The following is a 25463-nucleotide window of genomic DNA, read 5'->3' as shown; positions in this document are numbered from 1 at the left end:
CCATACTGTCTACTATTCCGTCCTTTGTTTCCCCTTCACGTTTAACAAGTTCTGCGATAACATTGTACCCAATAATAGGTGTGTCTAATTGGTCTCGTGAAACCAAGAAAGGAACTTTGACTTTAGCTCCCTCTCCTCCTGACAAAAGCTCAAAGTCTATTTCGACCCAACCCTCAAATGGGAAAGGGGTACCGTTGGCCGCTGTCAGGTTTAGATTTTGCCCATCTAAAAGTTCCCCTATTTTACGCACGGTAGTCCCATCCATTTGTTTGTCAATCCAGTCTTTGGGGAGGATAGAAACCTGAGCCCCAGTATCCCATAATGCATCAGTTTTGCGACCATTTAACAAACAAGTTATCATGCATTTCTTCCCCACCAAATTAACAACTTTGGTGAGTTGTCCTGGCGTGAGGTGTGTGCGGTAAAATCCTTGTTCTCTCATCTCTTCATTCTCTTGCTGGGTAAGATAGCCTATTGCATTGCAAAGTGTTTTGTGCTCATTCCAATGTGCAAACTTACACGCACTTGAACAGTAATTAACACTTTCGCATCCCGAACAAAGTATGACTGTTTCTTGTTCCCCTTGTACTCCGCACGACACGCACACATGGGACTCTTTGTTTTCCCGGACTACTCCCTGTCCCCCGGGCGTAGCCGTCGGGAGTTTCCCGACTTTGTTTTGCAACCCCGCGCGAAGTGTTCACCCGATCCACATTTAAAACAATGACTACAACTTTCAGCGTTGTTTTCTTCACATTTAGTGCAACGGCGAACATTCCTCTCTTCCTTCCTTCTTTCGCGCGGTTTATTTAAATCCGATCGAATTGCAGCCACTTCAGCCTGAAGAGCCTTGAGCGTTGCCATGTAGCTATCTTCACTCTGTGCTTTCCCACTGCCATGGTTCTTTGGCGCTGGTATTTTTCTATCGTTTTGTTCGACAGGAGCGTGAATTTGATTAACGAGCGCTTTGCGTGACCCAGGACTCAGCTTATTCATGCGCTCAGACTCTTCCGACGCCGCAGCATTTAATTTCTCCATTAGCTCTTCGTCACTAGCGTCAGCGTTTAACAGATGTGGCCGAAGCTTTGTGCGTATGGATTCCGACTGCAGGCCGGTCTCGATCACGTGGCGAAATAAACCATTTACTAACGCAGAGTCATACTTAACAGTTCCTTCGTTCGTTTGCGATGCAAAGAGAACTTGTTGGCGCAAATCCATGACTCTAATTAGAAAATCTTGCGGAGACTCCTTCGCAGCCTGACATGCCGTTGTCAATTCTTGGTAAAGCTCTGTACTAGATTTCTGTTTATAATGTGCTTTTAGAATCTGCTCAAGTTTTCCTATCGTTAGTGCTGGCATCATTTCTAAATAAGATCTTAATTTAAGTGATGGACTAATCGCTCTGATCACGCCTTCGATTACTTCTGTCTCGCTGTATTTGTTCTTAAGACCAACCTCGATTTGCCTCAAGAGACTTACGAGAGACAAGCGGTCTTTGTGCGTATCTCCTCCAATCATACCAATGATACGAAAATCGCGCCTGAGTGCATTTCGTACATCTACGACGCCTACGTCACTAAGAGTACATACCGGTTCGATTGCTTCCTGTTTTGATGATTTGTTACCTGGTTGTAGAGATACCAACTTTTCGTTTGCTTCGTTGATTTGCTTCTGGTAATCCTCCATCATCTTCTTGAAGTTCTCTTGCATCTTCTCTAGTTCTTTCTTCGCTTTGTCGTATTCAGCATCCTTCTGCGCTGTGTTGCTCTCCTTGGTGAATTTGCCGATGTCTTCAATGACTAACTGTTTGTCCTCTGAGCTCTCTATTACTTCTTCGACTGTCCTCCGTATTTTCCTCGATAACTTTAGTTTTCCTTCATCTTCACAAGGCACCTTGAGGTGCTCTGCTAACTCCTGCAAGCGTTCTAGCGACAAATTTAAAATTTCTTGCTCCAATCTCAACTGCTGAGCCTCTAAATCAAAATCCATCGTAGCCGGCTTGGTCTGTTATTACACCACACCCCCAAATCTTGCAAAACCACGTTCTCTAAAGTTTTCTGGCGTCCAAACGGACATTAATTCCTCTTAGGCCACGTACATCAATTCTTCAGTACCATACGAAGGGAATGCTTGACTTATTTGCGATGAAAGCATTCAAAGGAACGCTAATTTCGTATCCATGTGCGTCCAACACAACATCAACTTCTTCGACCACGAGGTCAATCGTCTTCCAGGTCTCGAGAACCGCCTTTTTACGAGAAATTCCTCGATTAGCGGTCCTGGCAGGGTCGCCAAAATGTTACACACGGTACTTTCCGTTCGAACCAATAGCTGACACGTTTTTGCTGGAACTTATATTTACTGCTTCTTTCTTTGAGATCTATGCTCAGTACATGTGTGTAAGAATATATCCCTATATATATCTCTGGTTACAAAACTACTATCTGGTTACATGAACATTTCGTCACACACTCTAATATTTACATAAAGACTTAGTCACGAAATGCCGTACTAGTTTTGTGTCTCACACTCTTATTATTATTATTATCAGATGAAATCGTTTCTCTTCTTTTTTATTTTGACAAGACTGCTCAATTTAGCGGAGGTAGGGTCAAGTGACCTGCACGTCTATTACAATAGACCATTTTGGATCTCCAAATTAGTACCGTTGTTTTCCTTGATTACAGACTCATTTATTCAGGGTTTTCCTCATTTTAGTATCTAAATACTCACAAATACCAACAGTAAAAAATAGCGCAATTTCAAAAATGCAAACCCTTTGAAATTCCACGGACCTTCACTGCACAAAATCTGAGCAACAGAGAACTCAAAATTCGATTATTGCAAATAGCTTAAAGTGCACATGAACCCTTGTATACGTTTATACTTCTAATACGGTAAATGACTGTGACATCTATTAAGGTATTTAAGTGTATTTGTTGTAACTCGTAATACTAAATGCTGGCCATTTAGAAAAGAAATTTAAAATTGCCTCTAGGTAAACTATGAGTAAAAAAATGATGCTCTTAAAATCCTGTTTGTGTGAACCAGATTTGTATATCATTAACATATTGGAAGTATGAACCTTCATAACTTAATTAAAGACGCATCACTCAAATTAAAAAATATATATATATATATATATATATATGCAAATGCCATTTATCTATTTATTACATGTAGAGTCAAAAGGTTCATGTGCACTTTAACAAACACTGAGAGATTCAATATTTGAGATTTGTGAACATCTTAATAGAATTACAACTCATTTCATGCATCAGCGAGGTTAGATTTTTTATATAATTTCATTTTCAGAAACAACAAAACAAGCCGTTTGTGGTGAACAACATAAAACTGAGCAATTTTTTAACGGTAACTGGTCGAAAAGCGAGAAATCCCTTTCAATAAAGTTGTGTGGAAACGATCAGAAGTGTGCTGATGGATCGTACTCGTATGAAGCACTTTTTAATATATCCGGATATATTTTCTACACTAATGCTTCAGTACAGTCGGGGAAAGGCTGTTTAAATACGTCAGGGTGTTCTGACCCATGTGCGTCACTGCAAAGACAACTATCATCAAACTCACAACTACGTATGAAAACGTGCAATATCACTTGTTGTGATGGAGACTACTGTAACATCAAAAACGCATCTGGTATTTAAATTTAACTATTTATTCTTGTTTTAACGAATCAAATCTTTGTATTGTTAAGATGGTGGTTGGTATTGATTTGGTTATTTTTGGTGTTATCGTTGTTGATTGTAGATATTTTGAAATCATTATAAATGACTGTTTTTCGTTTTTTGCTGCATTTGCTAATCCCTTTTTGTTGTCTAGTTTGTCCGCCAGTTTTTTTTTCCAGTTTGCTTCGGACTTTACGGTCTTTAGTCTTTAGTGCCTTTTCTGTTATTATTATCGTTGTTTCTGATGAGGGTGGTGGTGGACTTCCTCAGGTGTATTAAGGCCTGACTTTAGCATGGAAACGAGGCTAAAAATCAAAAAAAAATTTTCTAACCCCTAAATAATTTTTTCTTCACCGAACTGACATATATTATTAATCATATCAAAATGAAGTCTTTTTCTTCATTTTCGTTGCTATGGCAACCCTTGTCTGTAAAATTTCTTGAAAAATACTACATTAAAAACTCGGTGAAAAGAATTGTAAAATGGGGAAAATTTAAAGACTTTTAACTTTGCCTTATCCGGCCCTTATGTACTCATATGTAATTGAATAATTCAAATACGCTTTTTAAGGTTGACTACAATGTAGATAAATGAAGAAAAATTCCAAAGTCACGAGTAAATTACTATTTTGAGCATCTTTTCCTTTTACTGTTTGGAAACGAAGCTTTCTGGACTAAGTTGAAAGGCGTCTTTATAAAGAACAACCATGCTACTTTTCAGAAAAATATAAATTTACATGATTTTATATGATTAAATGTTCCCCATTTTAGAAAAACTATTGCTTTTTCTAACCATTTCTTGGAGCCGCCATTTTGGTTTGCATACCGAGCTGGGAATGGGCCCGAAATAGTCAAATTCCCCATCCAGGGGAGAGAGGGGATATAAAACCCCATTGGTTTTGAAGCTTTTAAAATCTTCGTCTTACCTCCCCAAGCGAAAAAATGGCACAATTTCAAAATGGCGGACGAAAACCTTCGATTCCCTCTATGTTTGATTTCAAATTGCTCATAAAATACAGATAATATTGATGATTCTACGAGCATGGTTCAATCATTTGATACCTCTTCTATTATAAAATGAGCAAAGATATTCCTTTTTGGAAGTTTTAGACAGGTAATTTTGATTTGAAAAAGGTTATGCACACCACAATGTTTGAGTGATCGTTTACTAACAAATAAAAGTTCTGCTCTATTAAAATGTTAAATATTCTTCAATATCTTCATGTTTATTTGAGTTTTAGGCGGGAAAACCTTGCAACGCGCGTCAATTTGCAAACAGAGCCTCAAATTTCTCTTCAATTCTATCGGTTTAGTCGAGGCAAAGGGATCTCCTACGAGACAGTCTGTTGAAGTCATACCCTTATTACAAGTAATTACTTGTGTTTAAACAGCTTCCGTAGAAGCTATATCAATTCTTTTCAAACTTATTTTTGTTTGAGGGGGATTAATTTAGTTGAAGACCTAAGTTTAGTTTGCATACAGCTTCTTTAGAAGCTATATGGTTTATGCAATTTACTTTTCTTCAAGGATAATTAATTCACTTGAACAATATTTAAGTTCAATATGTCTGTAAAAGTAGAATGTGCCTGGGCTAGAGTGTGCATTCGAGAAACCAAGAGCCTGTGTTCTATAAAAAAGGCCTTTAATGAGGGAAAGGCAAAGTTTGGGGCAAGGGTTTTGCATGAAAGGTATCAACTTTACAGTGAACATTTCAGTGGCCATGCAAAATTTAACCTAACGCAGTACGAATTTAACCGTGTTGCGAGGAAAATAGATGAGCAAATTGCTAACTGGAGAAACAAAAAAGACAAGGAGCTGTATTTGTCTCAATTTTCGATGACAAACTGGTCTGATCAGGGAAAGATGATGACCAGCGAAACACGAAAAGCACACTCGATAACATATTGCAAGGCTTGCCAACTCTATAACTCACAGTATCAAGCAGCGTATCCTTTGAAAAAAATGTCCATGTTAGGTAAAAGGGGCCCGCTTACCAGTATTGCCACAGATTCTAAAAAACATACACTGCTTTCTGAAGGGTTAAAGGCAACAAAAAAACAGCTGAAGTCTGTTGGACAAACAATTTATTCGACATACAATGAAAAATGTAAAGAAAACTTTGGAAAGACACTAAGGGAAATACTAGTTCTTGTCCCAGATGCTGGTCTTCAGAGAAAACTTTCCCCTGTGGAAAAGAAAAAAGAAAAAAGGAATAAGCTTCGACAGACCAAGAGAGATGTTGAAAACAGGGTTTTAATGGAGAATGACACTGGTGTGCACCTAAATTTAAGGGAATCCTACAATGCAAGACAACAACGCCGATTAGCACAGTCATTTGAAACACCAGAACAGGCACAAGAAAGGGCAAGTACAACACCCCCTAAAATAAAAGAGAGGTCCCACATTCCTGCACTAGAAAACATTACAGGTGATATCGATCAGCTTTTGATAGACATCAACTCATGGCCGCATGAACAAGTAAACTGGTCTGAAAAGGCTAGGGTGTACAAGATACGGTACAAAGGGCAAGACTCCACTCCTCCAAATGGTGGTCAAATATTGAAGACCTTACTGCAGAAAACTCAAGGTGTTAACCTGGCAAATTTTGATAAGCCTGAAAATAAGGATGGTCCAAAAGGTATTTAAAATCTATATATCATTGATTTTGAATTGTCATCAATGTAGTTGGGATGCCTGTGGTAAATATATTTAAATACCGGTAAGCTCCAGTACAATAAGTTTGTTCTATTAGGGAATGGGAAATTCAAACGTTGATGAGGGAATGGATAAAACAAATATGAACTTTGTTTTTCTATTATTGCATGTGCAGGTTTTTTTTTACTATCTTAAACAATAATAATGTGTGCTTAGTTATATGATGTACTGTGAGTTGAAATATAGTAATTTCTTTTATATGTGGCTTACAGAATTTCGAGTAAGACGAGCACTGAAGAAGCAGGCAGGAGGTGAGATATCAGTTCCAGTTCCTCGCACCAATGAGAACATCCGGGCATCCATCAAGCAACTAATTGAGGATGGGACATATGATGTTGGAGTCCCAGTGGTACAAACCGAAATAGTTAAGTTAGCTATTAGTAATGAGGGTGAAGTTATCCAAAAAAAGACTAATGTCTCTGCAAGAAAAATCCCCCTACAGCAAATTAGATCTGAAGCACTCGTTAGAAACAAGGATCTACTCAGAATCAAAGATGACAGTTCATATGACAAATTAACCAGAGAAGAAATAATGAGTGAGCTGAAAAGAATTAACGAAACAACTGGAGATGACACTGAAGAAATGAGAAGTCGCTTAAAGAAATTGCAGCGCCAAAGACATTGGCTAACATGGCATGACCACTCAACAGTGGCAAATCATGGGCATATGCTGTTCTGCGTAAGAGAACTGTATGACAATGCAATTCATTTAAGCACAGAAGAGTTTGCTACTAAGACAGGCCGAAGTATAGACATCCAAGCCACAATTGAAGAGCCACAGCTGTATATACTGGGTCCCAGTAGATCAACAGTAGAGGACCAAATGCAGTTTGTGCCTACAAGACAGGAAGACTTAAAGAAATTGAAAGACAATATCACAACTGAATCTGGAATAGGAATAAAGGATGTCATGAGATTCATGAATGGGGACAATCCAGCAGCAGAAATGGAAGATGGAACTCAACATGGGGGCCACTATGGATGTCCAGGTTGTGATGGTGATATTAATTTTAGCTGTGATATGGAATACTCCTTCCAGAGGAAATATAAAACGTTAGAAGAGAAAAGAATTTGATTACTGCTGGTCCTGCTGGGAGAAAGAATTCACTGCATCCATTCAAGGACTTGAAAGTCAATGAACTCAAAGCTGAGCTTAGAGCTAGGGGTATGTCTGATGAAGGGAAAAAGAATGAGCTACAGAAAGAGCTAGCAGAAGTACTAGGTGGAACAACTAGACTGCCTGCATTGCTACACCATAATGCCTCAGTTCAAGATCTCAATCTGGAAATGTATGAAGTGCTGTGCTTTGAACCATTACATTGTTTGATGAACCACATCAAAAACATCTTGCAAGAACTGCCTCATCACATAACAGACATTGACACATTGATCAAGCTTAAGGAAATCCTTTCTGTACAGCTAGGTAAAGAGAAACTTAGAGGTGTGAACTACAGAAAGACACTTCTTTATGTGACAATTGCCCTTTACCCACTGGCCAACCGGGAAGTTAAACTTCTACTTGTAACTTTCTGTGAAATGGCTGAGATCTATTATAGCCAGGATGAGAAGAGATGCCCCAAGATGATCCTACGCCTCCACAACCTTTGTTGGAGGCATGCTATTCAATGCCGAAGAGTACTGACTCCTCCAAAGTCCCTGAGCTACAGAAAACTTTTTGGATTGTACTTCCACAGCTGCATCACACACTCCTCACAGCTTCTTAGAATAACATCCCACAGGTCCATTAATGCTGAAATGTTTGAAAGATTTTTCGAGAAGATATCAGATATCACTTCCAAGACTTGGAGCAGGAGAATACAAGATCTGCCAAAGAATGCCATTCTTCATGTCAAACAAGATCCATCCAAACCTGGTCTAAACTATGTTCTCAAAGAAGAAAGGGAGATCAGCAAACTAGCTAAGTCTCTTCCAAGGATGGGAAATACCTTTGTGCCCACAACTGATCTGATGAAATATGCAGGGGACTGGGAGGCACACCTGAAGCTCATTGCAGACTATTTGGAGCCAGGAGAAGGAGTATGGTGGAAAGAAGTTGTTGGTGGAATAGAATTCCTTGATGGTCATGATGAAACAAGCTTCAGAGAAGAGGGACCACAGCTTCATCATTTTCGATCAAGTACAATAAAGAAGGAGCAACAACATCTAGACACTTCCTGGAACAAATGCCTAGAGAGCAAGGTCAAGATTCCAGCAACAAAGCTGAGAGATGCCAAGGGTAAGTGGCATGTCCCTGAAACGTGCTATTGCTCTGGAACTGTGCCTGATGATGAGGATGACAATGCCATTTCTACAGAGCAAATGATTCAGCTAATAACAGAAGACAGTGATGTTGGTAATGCCTTGGCTGATGATGAGGACAACATGGATGGAGAAGCCTTTACAACTACATGTGACATAGAATCAGAAGAAGAACAAATGGCTGCACATCAAGAGATGACTGAAGAAATGCATGGAAGTGTCTTGGGTGATGACAAGACCAGAGGGACAGAGAATGTATTGACTGCTGTAAATAAAACACCAACAACTGCTGAAGAAGGAAACAAACTACATGGTAAAAGGCCATACTCATTTCCTGAGGTCAATGAATGTACACCAGAAACCAAAAAGAAAAAGAATTCAGATGAAACAAACAATCAACAACTCAACTCCAAGACAGCAAAAGCCTTATGTACAGTGCTAGGCCCCTGTGAGGAAGTTTTGAAGTATGACAAACTAAGAGAGAATTTAAGACATAATTCCAAATCAAGGTTTCACATTGAAAGATATGAAACTCACCTTGTGAAAATCCAAATTGCAGTTCTCAAAGCTTTCAAACATCTGAGCTCATTCCTTGACGATGCTGAAGAGCCTGTAGTACAAGTAGATGAGTTCAAAACAAAGAAAGTACAATTAAAAACAGCTTCAGAACTTCTTAAATTATGGAAAATAACTGTACACTTCCAATAGGTAGTATGATGTTTACATGTCTCAAGAAATATAAAAGGGCCATTATATGTATACATCATGTATATTAAATTAATAATTTTTTTGTATGAGATTAATAAGATAGTATTTCTAGATGAAGCTGCTGTTAGAACTATTCACACCAATGACTAAATACAGATGTTAAGAAGCATTCACAAACACAACTACCTACTGCAGTGAATATGTTTGAAAACAACTTTGTATATAGAGAAAGCATCCATTACTGCTATTTTTGTATTTAATTGTATAAATATTTAAATAACTTTGTATATAGATGAAGCATGTATTGTTATTTTTGCATTCGAGTGTATAATATTTTAAATAACTTTGTATATAGATGAAACATGATTTGCTATTTTCACATTTTTAAACGATTTTGTATATACATCAAGCATGTATTATTAATTTTTTACATACTTTTGAGGGCACAAAAAATTTCTAAATAAATTATTTATTTATAAAGTTAGAATCATCATGTTATGGGTTGTATATAGGGAATAATCCAGCTATAGATTGGGACATCAAACTAAAACAAAGATCAATTAAATTGATAATGTACGAAACTTACCATGAGAAACGACAACTTTTGTCCACCAATTATGATGACAAGCTAATGTATTATAAGCCTATCAAATAGCTTATAAATACACCCAGCAATATTACATTGTCTGGAAGCAAATACAAAATTAGTGTTGTAGCAAATTTCTGGAGGCAATCACTGATAAAAATACAACGCAACAACAATTCCTAGGTTAGAAGAACTCGGTATTGTGACCTGTTTCATCCGCAAAACATATAAGATTTATAAGTTCAACTTGTAAACAAGCAGCAAAAAAACCCGGGCAAAAAAAAAAACAATGGAAAATTTGAAAAACATTCTTACAAAGCTTGGTGAATAAGATTTGCATCGCTTTGGATAAGCCTTATTGTGTTTAACCTTCAACGGCTCTAATGTTTCTCAAGTCGACTTGTAGCAGAGTCAAACAAAAATGCAAACTTCGTGATAATACGGTTTCATTACCGTTGCGTTCGAATCTTTAAAATTTTAATTGACCTTAAAAGGTCAAGTTAAAACAACAACTTGGTATCACTCACCTTCATTCATCATATCTCATGAACTTCTGTTGTTCCCATCTTCAAACATACAAACTCAGCTTTGTACAACCAAGAAAGAAAAATACCTTTCATAGCAAACAACGCTTCGAATCTCATTTTGAATCTTCGGCCGCGTGTATCCCTAAGCATCCGCCATCTTGGATTTGCCAGCAAAGGAAAAAGCTTCGCGGGGGATATTTTGAAACTATTTACCAGGCCTTAATACACCTGAGTCCTCGTTTTAATAAGTTCAAATAATAATGTCTTTGTTGAGATTTGGTCGTTGTTGTCGTCGTTTTAAATATCTATGTGCACATTCAAATTTTATTTTAGCTATCAACGAGTGTACTAGGAATCCATGTCAAAATGGTGGAACGTGTACTGACCGTGTCTTTGGGTATTCGTGTACCTGTGCTGCAGGATACACCGGAACTAACTGCGAAAAGAGTAAGTCATCGCTTTCACGTGTTTTAGTTGTATTTCTCAGGCCAAGGTCAAACGTCGAACTTTAAATGAGCCGTACCTAATTGAACAAAATAAGTTCATGCGAAGTTCGACGTTTGACCCAACTAAGATTGAATTTGGACCGACTAAGTCGAACTTCACGGCCAGTTAGGGTCAAACTAGTGCGTCAATGCCAAGTCAACTATCATCAAACTCACAACTACGCATGAAAACGAGCAATATCACTTGTTGTGATGGAGACTACTGTAACATCAAAAACGCATCTGGTATCTGAATTTAACTATTTATTCTTGTTTTAACGAATCAAATCTTTGTATTGTTAAGATGGTGGTTGGTGGTGTTTTGGTTATTTTTGGTGTTATCGTTGTTGATTGTAGATATTTTTAAATCATTACAAATTATTGTTTTTTGTTTTTTTGCTGCATTTGCTAATCCCTGCTAGTGTATTCATTGTCCTTGTTTTGTTGCTGGAGATGGGTATCAGTCTCGATATTTTTTTTTCATTAAAGTCTATTTATTTTATATTTAGAAACTTTTGTTGTCTAGTTTGTCCGCCAGTGTTTTTTTCTAGTTTGCTTCAGTCTTTAGCGTTTAGTGCCTTTTCAGTATTATTATTGTTGTTGCTGGTGGTGAGGGTGGTGGCGGACCTCTTCGTTTTAAGTTCAAATAATGAATGATGTCTTTGTTGAGATTTGGTCGTTGTTGTCGTCATTTTAAATATCCATGTGAACATTCAAATTTTATTTTAGCTATCAACGAGTGTACTAGGAATCCATGTCAAAATGGTGGAACGTGTACTGACCGTGTCTTTGGGTATTCGTGTACCTGTGCTGCAGGATACAACGGAACTAACTGCGAAAAGAGTAAGTCATCGCTTTCACGTGTTTTAGTTGTATTTCTCAGGCCAAGGTCAAACGTCGAGCTTTAAATGAGCCGTACCTAATTGAACAAAATAAGTTCATGCGAAGTTCGACGTTTGACCCAACTAAGATTGAATTTGGACCGACTAAGTCGAACTTCACGACCACTTAGTCGGGAAAAACGACTGTAGGTGGACTTGGTCGTTGATCCTCATATGAGTCGATCTAAATGCATAAATCATGTTAATGTATGTTTTACACTCATTTTAATTAGTCTTTGTCGCCATACGCATGCGCCGTCAATAACGTTTTTAACATGGCTCTTGAATATTCATTCCAAGCTTTGGTAAACAAACCAAGATTTAGAGTCAAGAGGTTCATGTGCACTTTAACAAACAAGAGAGATTCAAGATTATTTTGAGATTTGTAAACATCTTAATGGAAGTACAGTACAACTCATTTCATGCATCAGCGAGGTTACATTTTTTATATAATTTCATTTTCAGAAACAACAAAACAAGCCGTTTGTGGTGATCAACATAAAACTGAGCAATTTTATAACGGTACCTGGTCGAAAGGCGAGAAACCCCTTTCAATAAAGTTGTGTGGAAACGAACAGAAGTGTAGTCATGGATCTTACTCGTATGAAGCACTTTATAATATATCCGGATATATTTTCTACACTAACGTTTCAGTACAGGGGAAAGGCTGTTTCAATACATCATGGTGTTCTGACCCATGTGCGTCACTGCAAAGACAACTTTCATCAAACTCACAACTACGCATGAAAACGTGCAATATCACTTGTTGTGATGGAGACTACTGTAACATTAAAAACGCATCTGGTATTTGAATTTAACTATTTATTCTTGCTTTAACGAATCAAATCTTTTTTTTTAGGATGTTGGTTGGCTTTGTTTTGGTTATTTTTGGTGTTATCGTTGTTGATTGTAGATATTTTGAAATCATTATTAATGATTGTTTTTCGTTTTTTGCTGCATTTGCTAATCCCTTTTTGTTGTCTAGTTTGTCCGCCAGTTTTTTTCTAGTTTGCTTTGGACTTTACGGTCTTTAGTCTTTAGTGTCTTTTCTGTTATTATTATCGTTGTTTCTGATGAGGGTGGTGGTGGACTTCCTCGTTTTAATAAGTTCAAATAATAATGTCTTTGTTGAGATTTGGTCGTTGTTGTCGTCGTTTTAGATATCCATGTGAACATTCAAATTTTATTTCAGCTATCAACGAGTGTACTAGGAATCCATGTCAAAATGGTGGAACGTGTACTGACCGTGTCTTTGGGTATTCGTGTACCTGTGCTGCAGGATACAACGGAACTAACTGCGAAAAGAGTAAGTCATCGCTTTCACGTGTTTTAGCTGTATTTCTCAGGCCAAGGTCAAACGTCGAACTTCAAATGAGCCGTACCTAATTGAACAAAATAAGTTCATGCGAAGTTCGACGTTTGACCCAACTAAGATTGAATTTGGACCGACTAAGTCGAACTTCACGACCACTTAGTCGGGAAACACGACTGTAGGTGGACTTGGGGTCAAACGTCCATCTTCACATGAGCCGCATCTAAATGCATAAATCATGTTAATGTATGTTTTACACTCATTTTAATTAGTCTTTGTCGCCACGCATTCGCCGTCAATAACTTCTTTAACATGGCTTCTGAATATTCATTTCAACATTTGGTAAACAAACCAAGACTACGTACAACGCATTTACATGATCAACGATATACAGCTTTAATTCTCCTTGACAGCAGAAAATTGAAATTAAAGTGCACATGAACCCTTGTATACGTTTATACTTCTAATACGGTTAATGACTGTGACATCTATTAAGGTATTTAAGTGTATTTGTTGTAACTCGTAATACTAAATGCTGGCCATGTAGAAAAGAAATTTAAAATTACCTCTAGGTAAACTATGAGTAAAAAAATGATGCTCTTAAAAATCCTGTTTGTGTGAACCAGTTTTGTATATCATTAATATATTGGAAGTATGAACCTTCATAACTTAAAGACGCATCACTCAAATTTAAAAAATTAAAAAATTGAAAAATAAATACATTGCCATTCATCTATTTACTTCATATAGAGTCAAAAAATTCTTGTGCACTTTAACAAACACAGAGAGATTCAAGCAGGGGCGTAGCGAGGACCTAGGAGCTGAGGGGGCTCTGACCTCCCCCCCAAAATTACTCCTCCCCCATAAAACAATTGGTAGAAGTAGAATTTGAACCAAATGTAATTTGGTCAATACAGTTTGAGAATGACTTAATGTTAGCCTTAAATGATGAATAGCTAGGCATGGACTTTAGCTTAATAGGTAAACAGTTCCAAATAATGGTTGCACGATGGGCGAAAGAGTCATGGAGAGCTTTAGATTTAGGACAAGCAAGTTCAAGTTTTAAATTGTCTCTTAGATTATATTTAGATCTGTGTTTGGTGAATAAGTTGTTGATGTCCTCAGGTGCTAAATCATTGTAGGCTTGGTTAGCGATGCAAGCGAGTCTTCTCTTGTACATATAATGTAATGATGTCCATTTGACCTTGCTAAGTACTTCATGCTTTGCGGTAGATGGGCTGATGTTATGAATCAGTCTAGCAGCTCGGATATGTGAGTCCTCAAGATCAGTAAAAGAGTTTGAAGATCCCAATAGGGAAATACAGTAGGTAACACTTGGCAGGATACCTTTAAAATAGATAGATTCCAATGTGGAACAATTGAAGGTTTTCATTTGTTTAAGTTTAGTATTTATTATATTATATTTTTATTTTATCATCTTTTTTGGTCTACATCATATTAACTTAACAACAGACCTCTAAATTGTTATAAAAATCACAAGGAAAGGACAAAAAAAAAATATGAGAAGCAGGCCAAAAGGAAAGGTACAAAGTAATCTTTGCATTAAAGTTAGAGGTAACTAATTTAATATGAAGAGACCAGTTAAGTTTATTGTCTAATGTAACTCCCAAACAAGATGAGCTGGAAACACATTTGATGGGCTTGTCGTTAAGAGAGATAAGATTGATTGGCCCGATGAATGAAGTCTTTGAGATAATTAAACATCACTTCTGACTTGACAGGATGAATAAACATTGAGTTAGATTTAGACCAGATTTGCAGCTGATGGAAGAGTGCTTGAATTTGCGTGGAGATGGAGTCGATGGAGTCTCCAACAATGTAAGCAGTTGAGTCATCTGCAAACATTTCCAATTTTGAATCAACGCACACAGGCAGGTCATTTGTGAAGATACTGAAAAGTCTAGGACCCAATAGGGAGCCTGGGGGACACCAGAAGTTATCTTCATATTAGAGAGTTTTAGATTTACGTTCACGGCAAACGTGAAACGTCAGTTGACCAGTAAAAAATTCTTTTATATTAATGAAAAAGAATCGCAAAAAAGTCCAAGTAGTAGAAAAACAAAAGAGTATTTGCGCTTGGCGAGAAGGTTTGTAAAAGGTAAAGTAAAATGAAGGAAAACTATAAAAACGTGGTCACGTTTGCCGTTTGCGGGGAGAAAAAAAAGTCAATCTAAAACTCTCTATTATCAGAGTTTGTACCATTGGCAGATACAAACTGGTAACGGTTATCAAGGTAATTAACAATGCAGTTAAAGGCATCATCACATAAGCCTGCGGCTTGGAGTTTCAGAGGTAAAAATTGATGAGAGACACAGACAAAAGCCTTCTGGAAACCAATGAAGATAACCCCTATTGATTTCTTCTGATCCAGAGCAAGTCTCCATTTCTCTGTCATGCTAAGTAACAGTAGATCTTCCTTTTCTAAAACCCCACTGGGAACCACTTATTAGGTTGTAATGATTCAAAAACGAGTCTAGTTGAAAACAAGCAAGACTCTCCAGTAACTTGCTTGGTTTACTTAGCAATAAAATGGGGCGGTAGTTTCCACAATCCTGAGTACTTTCCTTCTTATGGATGCAATGGACCTTTGCTCTCGTCCACTAGGTTGGGAACCTGCAGTCGTCAAAACTTCTCTTGGCTGTTTTGAGAAAGTTGTCAATGAAGACATCACCTAACATTTGGAGCTCTTTACCACTGATTTTGTCGGGACCACATGCTTTTCCCACTTTAATGAATTGATTGAAACAGTGGGATAGGAGATCTTTATTGACAACGAATGATGAAAAAGTCGGGGTAATTCTGTATATGTGGCTAACAGGTAAAGTTGAAGGGTCTTTAATTGTTGAACTGTTAGAATTTGCCAAATTTGAACATATATTGGTAAAATATGAGTTCAGTTCACTTGCCTTGGAGAAGTTGTCATTTAAGAGTGAGCCAGAAGAGGACTTCAATGGGCCAATGGTTGAAGACTTTTTGTTGCCTTGAAAGGATTTGACTAATGTCCAAAATTCTTTACTGGATTTAGCATTAGAGAATTTACAGTCCCGGTAAGAAAGTTCAGCAGATCTTAGCAGTTTAGTGCAGTAGTTTCTTTGTTTCTTATAGGTCAACCACTCAGGAGATCCTCTTGGTGTTTTTTGGGCTTTGAGGAGAAGATTATATCTCTTATTTAGTTCTTTTCTCAGGGATGAAGTCATCCAGGGTAGGCTATTTGATTTAATCCTAGTCTTTCGAAGAGGAATGTGATGGTCTATATATGTATTTGTATAAAGCTTCCCAAGCCTAAACGGTGTCGTCGATATCCTCAAAGATATCACAGATATTCCATGGAGCAGAGGCGAATTCAAGCTGAAGGGCTTTAATGTCTACTTTTTTAAAATCCCGGACAAATTTAAATTTAGGTTTCTCAGATATTCTTCTTAGGTTAACAACAGCATAAATCAGGTGGTGATCAGATATTGCAAGATTACAGGAACCATGATTAGAAATCTTGGAAGGAACAGAGGCAATAATCAAATCAATAAGAGAAGATGGATTACCAGTGACTCTGGTGGGAACGTCAATAACATTCTTTCCTTGGTTGAATTTACTAAGTAGATCCATGAATTTCCGTTTTAAAGGAAGGTCATATGAGGACGATAAATTAACATTAAAGTCTCCCAGTAAAATAATGTTGGACCGTTTGCGCCATAAATTTTCCATAACCATAGAAAAGTCGTCGAAGAAGGAGGTACAGTTGGGGGGTCTGTAAAGCGAACCAATGAACGGTCCCTGGGAATGAAGCGTAATATCGATCCAATTAGCTTCTAGAGATTTAATTTAATTTACAGCTTTTATGACGCATTTCGCTACGCCTCAATGCGTTTACAATGTGTATCACAAATAAACTATAATTAAGACGTAATAATTATAATATATATATATATAGATAACTAGACTAAAATGTTATAATATTGATAATCTAAAACAAATTAATTAATATATAGCTAATATAAAAGTATGGTTAAAACAATATAGGGTTAAAATTAATATAGCACAATAATCTGTATTTCGTAAGGACGCAATAGATCAGTCAAAAGCTTCTTTGAAAAGATATGTTTTAACTAAAGATTTAAACTGTTTAACAGTCTCAGCATTTTTTATTATTTCTGGTAGGTTATTCCAGAGCTTAGGCGCAGCGATAGAGAATGCTCTATCGCCATAAGTAGATGTAAATGATTTAGGAACTATCAATAGCTTCTTAGAAGCAGAGCGTAAAGCGCGCTTAGGTGTATAAGATTCTAATAAACTGTTTAAATATGTTGGTGCATAACCGTTGATAATCTTAAAAGTAATTAGTAAGACCTTAAAAGTTATTCTTTGCTTAATAGGCAGCCAATGCAATTGGCGTAAAACAGGAGTTATATGTTCTCTGCGCTTAGTTTTAGTTATTGGTCTGGCAGCTGAATTTTGCAAGCGCTGCAACTTATTTAATTGCTTTGTAGGTAAACCATGCAAGACGCTATTGCAGTAGTCTAATTTAGACGTCACAAAAGCATGTACTAAGCGTTCTGTGCTCGTTTGATCAAGATACTTCCTAATTCTACCAATATTTCTAATTGCTAATGAGGCTGTGCGGCATAGATTATTCACATGACTAGACATAGTAAGATGTCTGTCAAAAATAACTCCGAGGTTTCGTGCTTCCCCATTAATTGATATGAAATGTTGACTAATACTGATACTAGAAATAGGAGCGTGGTTTGAAAAACGAGAATAAAAATGAACGATCTCAGTCTTAGAAGGATTGTTACTAAGCCTATTTTCTAGAAAAAAGGACTGAATGTCATTAATACATAGTTCAAGATTGTTTATAGCAGAATGTCTATGATCAGGATTCATTGTTATGTACAGCTGAGAGTCGTCAGCATACATCATGCAGTCAAGGCCATGAGATTTAATTACTTCTTCCAAAGGAGCAAAGTATAAGATAAACAGCAGTGGGCCAAGCACCGAACCTTGAGCTACGCCGGACTTCATAAGCTGAGGACTGGACTCGGTATTTCCAAGTACGACTTTCTGAGAGCGCTCTCGTATGTAAGACTCAAACCATCGAAGTACTATTCCTGTAAAGCCATATTTGTTGTTCAATCTATTTATGAGTATGTCGTGGTCGATGGTGTCGAAAGCAGCCGACAGGTCAAGAAGAACAAGAATCACTTCCTTCCTGTGGTCGATCGTTCTAAGAATATCGTTGTGAACTCGTAGGAGAGCCGTTTCTGTACTGTGGAATTCTTGATATGCTGATTGTAATTTGGGATAGAGTTGATTTCTTGAGAGATAATCACGTACTTGAATAGAAGCGATACGCTCAATAACTTTTGACAAGAATGCAAGATTCGTTATAGGCCGATAGTTAGAGAAGTCATCCTTATCTAATGAGGTTTTCTTGATTTTTGGAAGTAACCGACCCTCTTTGAAGGCAGTTGGAAAAACACCCTTTTGAAGTGAAGTGTATTAAAGTTGTTATTACAGGAAGTAGTTCCATAATACAGGTCTTTAATATTCGTGTTGGAATAGGATCGGAAGGGCATGACTTGGAAGGTGACTTCTCGACTATTTTACGTATCGATTTCGGTGAGACTTGGTCAAATCTTGCTAGAGAGCAGTTAAGAGGAAACTTGGGGCTCAAGATCGGCTTAGACATCGGTGTAGGAAGTAATGTCTGTCTTAGTTTGACGATCTTGTCGGTAAAATAAGTGCTGAATCTTTCAGTGAACTCATAAGCTGAAGTATATGAAGGGAGAGGAGGCACTGGTTTAACCTTGAACATGCCATCAACTAAACGGAACAGCTGTCTCTGATCAGCAGACTCAATTTTAGATTTATAGTACTCAGTTTTATGTTGATCCACTGATAACGTATATTTTCTACATTGTTCATGGTATATTTGTCTGTGTACCTCCAAACCAGAGTTCCGATAGACACGTTCCCAGCGGCGTTTTTCGCGTTTAAGATCACGTAATTCAGCGGTATACCACGGTGCGTGAGGGCGGAGAGTGATAGAACGGCAAAGCTCCGGAGCGTGTTTGTCAAGTATCGTACGTAGTTCTGAGTTGTAAAGCTCAGCTAATTCCTCAGGATCAGGGTCGTGGCTATCGTTTCTTGGCAAAGATGACTCAAGTATATCCTGTTTAAATGCGTCCATGTCAATGTCTCTCAGGCGGCGTTGTTTGTATTGTGATTTACTGGAAGCTGGTTTGGCGAAGGCTATAGAGCAGATCACGGCGCTGTGATCAGACGGGAGATCATCTATAACCGAGAATTCCGATAATTTCGTATCTTCCTGTCTGTCAATAATAAGATCCAGAGTGTGTCCGCTGCGATGCGTTGGGGCTGTAATATGTTGTTCCAGGCCAGCCGATTCCAATATATCCTTGAATGCGTTCGCAGAAGTATCATTTTCTTTATCCATATGAAAGTTAAAGTCACCGTTTAACAATAAATAATCAGAAGCTAAAGTGAGCGTTTCAAGTAGCGTTGAAAAGTCATTAAAAAAGGTATCTGGAGTTGAGCGATTTTTCTTCGAAGAGGGCGGTCTATAGATGGTTACTAGACGGATGGAAGATGTACCATGACTAATAGTCAAGACCATGTATTCCATCGATGGAAGCGGAATACAGTCATTTCTTGTGACTTTGAAGCCCTTCCGCAGTAAGATACCAACTCCACCGCCAGGTCTGTCGATTCTAGGAACTTGATGGAATTCGAAATCTTTCAGAGTATTCAATATTTCAGCCATAGTGTTATTACTATGAAAATCAGCAAAGAGCCAAGTTTCAGTAATTGCTAAGATGTCTAGGTGTTTAGATATTACCAAATCACAAATTGAGCCGGACTTCTTGTTTATAGATTGTGCATTCCAAGCTCCAAATTTGATTTTAGTCGGCTTAGAATTAATGTGTTGAATAGGGACGAGATTTTGAAGATTCCTTTGTTCAGCCAAGCGATTACTGCATTGAAGAGTCCTACTTTGCCTTCGTCTTTGCGAGATATTAAGCACAGGAATAGGTCTAGTAGTTGATGAAAACTGGTATGTTCGATTATAGAAGCTGTGATGTATGGCAGTTGGTATAAGATTTAGGAACAGATCCGGTGAAACAGGAGCATTAGATCTTGAGTGCGAAATTTCTGTTCTTGAATATTTAATTATCGCAGGAGCATTTTGGTTTCGTAATGTAGGATTCTGAATAAGTCCCGAACAATTCGTAGCGACCACTGGTCCAGGATTCCTCTGGACATCCATGTGTATAGTAAGGTCTGTCCAAAATAGTTTATCAGGCAAGGCCAGGAGCACAGAGCCATGTTTGGTGGTCTTTAAGGCCGGAGTTGAGATATTCAGATGAGATGGAGAATTGATGCGCTTGAATTGAATCTTTGAAGTTAAGAGAAACCTGCTGAATTCATTCCAGATACACCAATTTTGCACGTTATTGGCAGACTTTCCTAGAGTTTCCAACTTTGGATACTCATAGTGGTGAATTGAGGTTTCTAGGAGTGCTCCCAAAGCTAAAATCCGAACAAGTAAACAGAGCCAGCTATCAGTGTGGCCGGCCATATTGTTTACGCTCGTGGTCTGACATTACGTTCCGGCGAATGATGATGAATTAAAGGACAGTTCCCTCCGTTCATAGCGCACTTTCCCAGGTTGCAATAATTCATTTTCCTCTTTCGTTTTGGTTTAATATGTTTGGTTTTTGTTGTTTTGTTGTTTGTTTTTTTCAAAAAAATGTTTAAAAATTTGGGGGGCACGTGACCCCCCCTCCCCCCGAATTCCCCTCCCCCCAAATTCCCCTCCCCCCGAATTCCCCTTCCCCCGCTACGCTACTGGATTCAAGATTGTTTTGAGATTTGTAAGCATCTTAATAGAATTACAACTCATTTCATGCATCAGCGAGGTTATATTTTTTATATAATTTCCTTTTCAGAAACAACAAAACAAGCCGTTTGTGGTGATCAACATAAAACTGAGCAATTTTTTAACGGTACCTGGTCGAAAATCGAGAAATCCCTTTCGATAAAGTTGTGTGGAAACGAACAGAAGTGTGGTCATGGATCTTACTCGTATGAAGCACTTTATAATATATCCGGATATATTTTCTACACTAACGTTTCAGTACAGGGGAAAGGCTGTTTAAATACATCATGGTGTTCTGACCCATGTGCGTCACTGAAAAGACAACTTTCATCAAGCTCACAACTACGTATGAAAACGTGCAATATCACTTGTTGTGATGGAGACTACTGTAACATCAAAAACGCATCTGGTATTTGAATTTAACTATTTATTCTTGCTTTAACGAATTAAATCTTTTTTTTTAGGATGTTGGTTGGCTTTGTTTTGGTTATTTTTGGTGTTATCGTTGTTGATTGTAGATATTTTAAAATCATTATAAATTTTTGTTTTTTGTTTTTTGTTTTGCTGCATTTCCTAATCCCTGCTGGTGTATTTATTGTCCTTTTTTTGTTGTTGTTGCTGGTGATGGGTATCGGTCTCGATATTGTTTTTTTTATTAACGTCTATTTATTTTAAATTTAGACACTTTTGTTGTCTAGTTTGTCCGCCAGTGTTTTTTTCTAGTTTGCTTCAGTCTTTAGCGTTTAGTGCCTTTTCTGTTATTATTATTATTATTGTTGTTGCTGGTGGTGATGGTGGTGGTGGACTTCCTCGTTTTAATCAATCAATATTGTCTTTGTTGAGTTTTGTTCGTTGTTGTCGTCGTTTTTGATATACATGTGAACATTCAAATTTTATTTTAGCTGTCCGAGTGCGAGGTAGCTTCCTCCCTCGATAAGATTAACTACGAAAGGGTGTGAGCGATTTTTGATATTTTGCTCTTTTAAAAAGTTATTGAATTTTAAAGTTGAACCGTCAAAAAATTTTAATGCCTGTTAATGTTTTACCGCATATTTCTTGCAGGGATCAACATGTGTGCTACCAATCCATGTTTCAACAGAGGAACATGCTCTCCTCAGGTGAATGGCTACTCGTGTACATGTGTACCAGGATACACCGGAAAGAGATGTGAAAGCAGTACGTTTTTATAGCTATTGTCTAATTTTTAAAAGATTCAGGAAAAGGTTCACATATCGTAGCTCAGAGCTTTGAAATTATTCCAAAACGGTCGGTTTATGTGTGTGTGTGTTTTTTAGAAACTATTGATCATTGGGGAATCTAGGGTGCGGCGTAGCGTAGCAATCAGCGAGTTAGCCGTGCCCTGACTCATAGATCAGGCCAAGGGTTGATTGAGGCAAGGCGATAAAATTTGAAAGTTATTGGAATACCCCCTCCCCCGGGATTTCATTATAATCGTCATCATAATCACAAGGAAAGCAATCATTCCACCTATAAGTTTCATTTCTATTCAGAATAGTCCCCTTCTCAGTTTCCTACGCCATCTTGAAAGGTAGCCGTGCCTTTGCATCGAAGCGAGACGAACGGTGAGCTTGCAATGATAGAGACCTTTTTTAACACCGTGGACAATTATTCACATGTCTCTATCATTGCAAGCTCACCGTTCGTCTCGCTTCGATGCAAAGGCACGGCTACCTTTCAAGATGGCGAAGGAAACTGCGAAAGGAACTATTTTTCCAACGTTGAATTTTCAATTGATAACCAAGAAGATGTATGTATATCTTTTATAATTACTCTTTACAATTATTTTTGTATTGTATTATATCTATGCAGAGGTACCTGGTTACACTGTGTGTGGTTCCTCTCACCAAGCAAAGGCTAGTAGTGGTCAAATCGTGCAGGATGACAAACTTACCATTCAAGCTTGCCCTAACTCCCAGAAATGTTATAACGCCACATACAGAGTGGAGAAAGCCTTTGAAGGGGGTATGAAGATATTTGTTGATGGATCTATCAGAGGCTGTCTTAATGCTATGAACTGTTCTGATCTGTATGCCTATGGAAAAAGCCTTCTTGAGACAGACAACACAGTTAAAATGATTGCCGGTCATGGTGTTTGTTGTGATGGGGATTTTTGTAACTTTGCCAGTGTTTCTCCCCCAGGTGATTATATTCTTCTTTTGTTTTGTGTTTTACTTTTAGATGTTGAATGACAAGAACGATAATCATTAAGAAAAAAAATCATTTCGTGTGACAACAGAATTCTAGTGTTTTGCCATCCAACATGGCTGCCATCCGGCATACCTTAATCGTGCAAAACCTTGGCTTTAGTTGCTGTATGTATGTAACATGCTTGTTACCAATATAAGAGCTGAATGAATCTCATCAGCTTCGTCATCAAATGAATCTCAACATATCTTTTTTCACATGGTGTTTGAGTTTCCTCCTATTTCACTTTTTAATCCACCAACCGGTTGACCCAGTTGGTTGAGCATCGGACTTTTGAGCGGGAAGTTCTGGTTAGAGTCCCGGCAGGATCAACACTCAGGGTCTTAAAATAACTGAGAAGAAATTGCTGCCTTTGTAATTACATCTACAAATATTGGTACTAGACTTTTGAGTGGCTAGGATGTCCACTTTAAATAGCGGTCCCGTCGATCTCTCCACACTTCATCATTACTAACCAATATCTTGACTTAAAAGAGCAACCGAAGACGTAAAGAAACCCTGGCAGTGACCACCCTTAGTGCCTACACCTAATACTAACCATACCTCATGGTTGTAAAATGCACAAAAAGCAACCTGACATTAATTCACATTTCAATATAAAGCGCCTTTGATCATGTCTATACAGAAATATCTATATAGAAAGGACACTATAGAAATAATAAATCAGTTATCATCATTATTAATTTTTGCATATGCGGGGTGTATTACCGATTGCAAATTCGTAGCCTGGGAACATTTGACTTTCATTTACAGCAATTTATAAATACCTATTCCTTGTAGAAATCAACGAATGCGCGAGTAATCCATGTCTTCAAGGTGGTACTTGCATGGAACGGGCTGGTGGCTACGCGTGTCAATGCGTTTCAGGATACAATGGAAGAAGATGTGAAAACAGTAATTTATCCTATTATTATTATTATTATTATTATTATTATTATTATTATTATTATTATTATTATTATTATTATTATTATCCTTAATAAAAATCCTTCAAAAGTTTTAATATGATGCAGACAAAAGATTAGAGGAAGCACAAATTCAGTTACGGGATCATTTTGTTTGAATTTGCAGATATTAACGAATGTTTAAGTAACCCCTGTCGTAATGGTGGAATATGTAGCGATCGTGTGAACGGCTACTCGTGCGCATGCACAGCAGGATTCACCGGAAATGACTGTGAAAATGGTACGTTAAAATGACAAAAATTCTGTCTTGTTTTTTCATCATCGCAGTTGCAGATAATTTTATGCTGTGGTACAGCTTACAATGTTCAGGAGAGGATCCACGAAATTTTAGAAGGGGTTGACTATTACAAAGATTTTACCAGGAATTCAAGTAGTGATATATTCACATGAAGATTGTTAAGAATTCTTAAGAATTGCATTGAATACTAAAACTCCTGTAAAATTGTATCTAATCAATGATAATTGTATATTTAAACAGAAGATCACATGGTTGTTTCGCTTACTTGTAAGATATCACTCCACACTCGAAGATAAAATTCGTATCTCCGCGCGGCTTTGTGATAATCGTTAGGTATTATATATCAACTAAGGCTGTCTTTGCTTTACAGTTGATTTTTGCTTCTTCGAGCCGTGTCGAAATAACGGCACATGTATGCTAGATCCAAAGGACGCGTCCGGTTATACCTGTAATTGTAAAACCGGTTATAAAGGAGACAGATGCGAACAAGGTTAGTGAGGAGTAACTATTGCCGTTACAAGGGGCTGTTACATGGCTCCCGGGAGGTATGGAAGTCATGGGGGTTTAGTCCCGTGCAGGGAAAGGGTGCGGCGTATTTTAATTACAGAGAAATGCGTGCGTGGGGACAGTTGGGGATTCTTGGCTGTCAAAACCACGGTTGGCTAACTGTACGTCTGGAAACTGAAAACCGTTAAAGTGAAATAAATGAAATAAAGGTTACATTCAGTATACGAAATTGTTACCGTTTTTTACTTTTATGTTTTAGCTCCTTGTTTTTGGAGAAACATGTATCCATACGGACCCAAGCAAGATGACAGAAAGGTGCCGGAAGATGGCAGATATGCATGGAAGTGTTTGGAGGTTAAAAATGTTCCAGCTCAGGGGATTGAATTCTATGGCAGGAGACACAAGAGTTTAGAAGTAAGAAATTAAATGAAGTCCATCAATCCGTAATAT

The 25463-nt window shown here is 37.7% G+C and overlaps 2 protein-coding genes across 3 annotated transcripts in view; both read left to right on the top strand.

The window, feature by feature from the left end:
• LOC148905222 (uncharacterized) overlaps nt 1-25463 on the top strand; it is a 36335-nt gene that overhangs the window by 7302 nt on the left and 3570 nt on the right. For both annotated transcript variants that reach the window (XM_089040886.1, XM_089040885.1), the window contains exons 4-15: nt 3316-3657; nt 10815-10928; nt 11696-11809; nt 12313-12651; nt 13040-13153; nt 21148-21486; nt 22140-22253; nt 22908-23237; nt 24084-24197; nt 24375-24488; nt 24877-24996; nt 25273-25427. In XM_089040886.1, coding sequence (XP_088897012.1) covers nt 3316-3657; nt 10815-10928; nt 11696-11809; nt 12313-12651; nt 13040-13153; nt 21148-21486; nt 22140-22253; nt 22908-23237; nt 24084-24197; nt 24375-24488; nt 24877-24996; nt 25273-25427 — 2309 coding nt within the window. The remainder of the gene's footprint in view (nt 1-3315; nt 3658-10814; nt 10929-11695; nt 11810-12312; nt 12652-13039; nt 13154-21147; nt 21487-22139; nt 22254-22907; nt 23238-24083; nt 24198-24374; nt 24489-24876; nt 24997-25272; nt 25428-25463) is intronic.
• LOC148905223 (uncharacterized) lies at nt 7473-9809 on the top strand. The gene has a single exon (XM_089040903.1). It carries the CDS (start codon nt 7569-7571, stop codon nt 9366-9368), a length of 1800 nt encoding a protein of 599 aa, XP_088897029.1. The 5' UTR covers nt 7473-7568; the 3' UTR covers nt 9369-9809.

The sequence above is a fragment of the Actinia tenebrosa genome, unplaced genomic scaffold (genome assembly GCF_029948245.1).
Source record: "Actinia tenebrosa isolate PJP-AT-01 unplaced genomic scaffold, QUT_ActTen_1.0 PGA_scaffold8__29_contigs__length_14323225, whole genome shotgun sequence".
In the NCBI taxonomy this organism is placed as follows: Eukaryota; Metazoa; Cnidaria; class Anthozoa; order Actiniaria; family Actiniidae; genus Actinia; species Actinia tenebrosa.
Note: the sequence above shows the minus strand (reverse complement) of the source record. Positions and strands in the feature narration are given on the sequence as shown.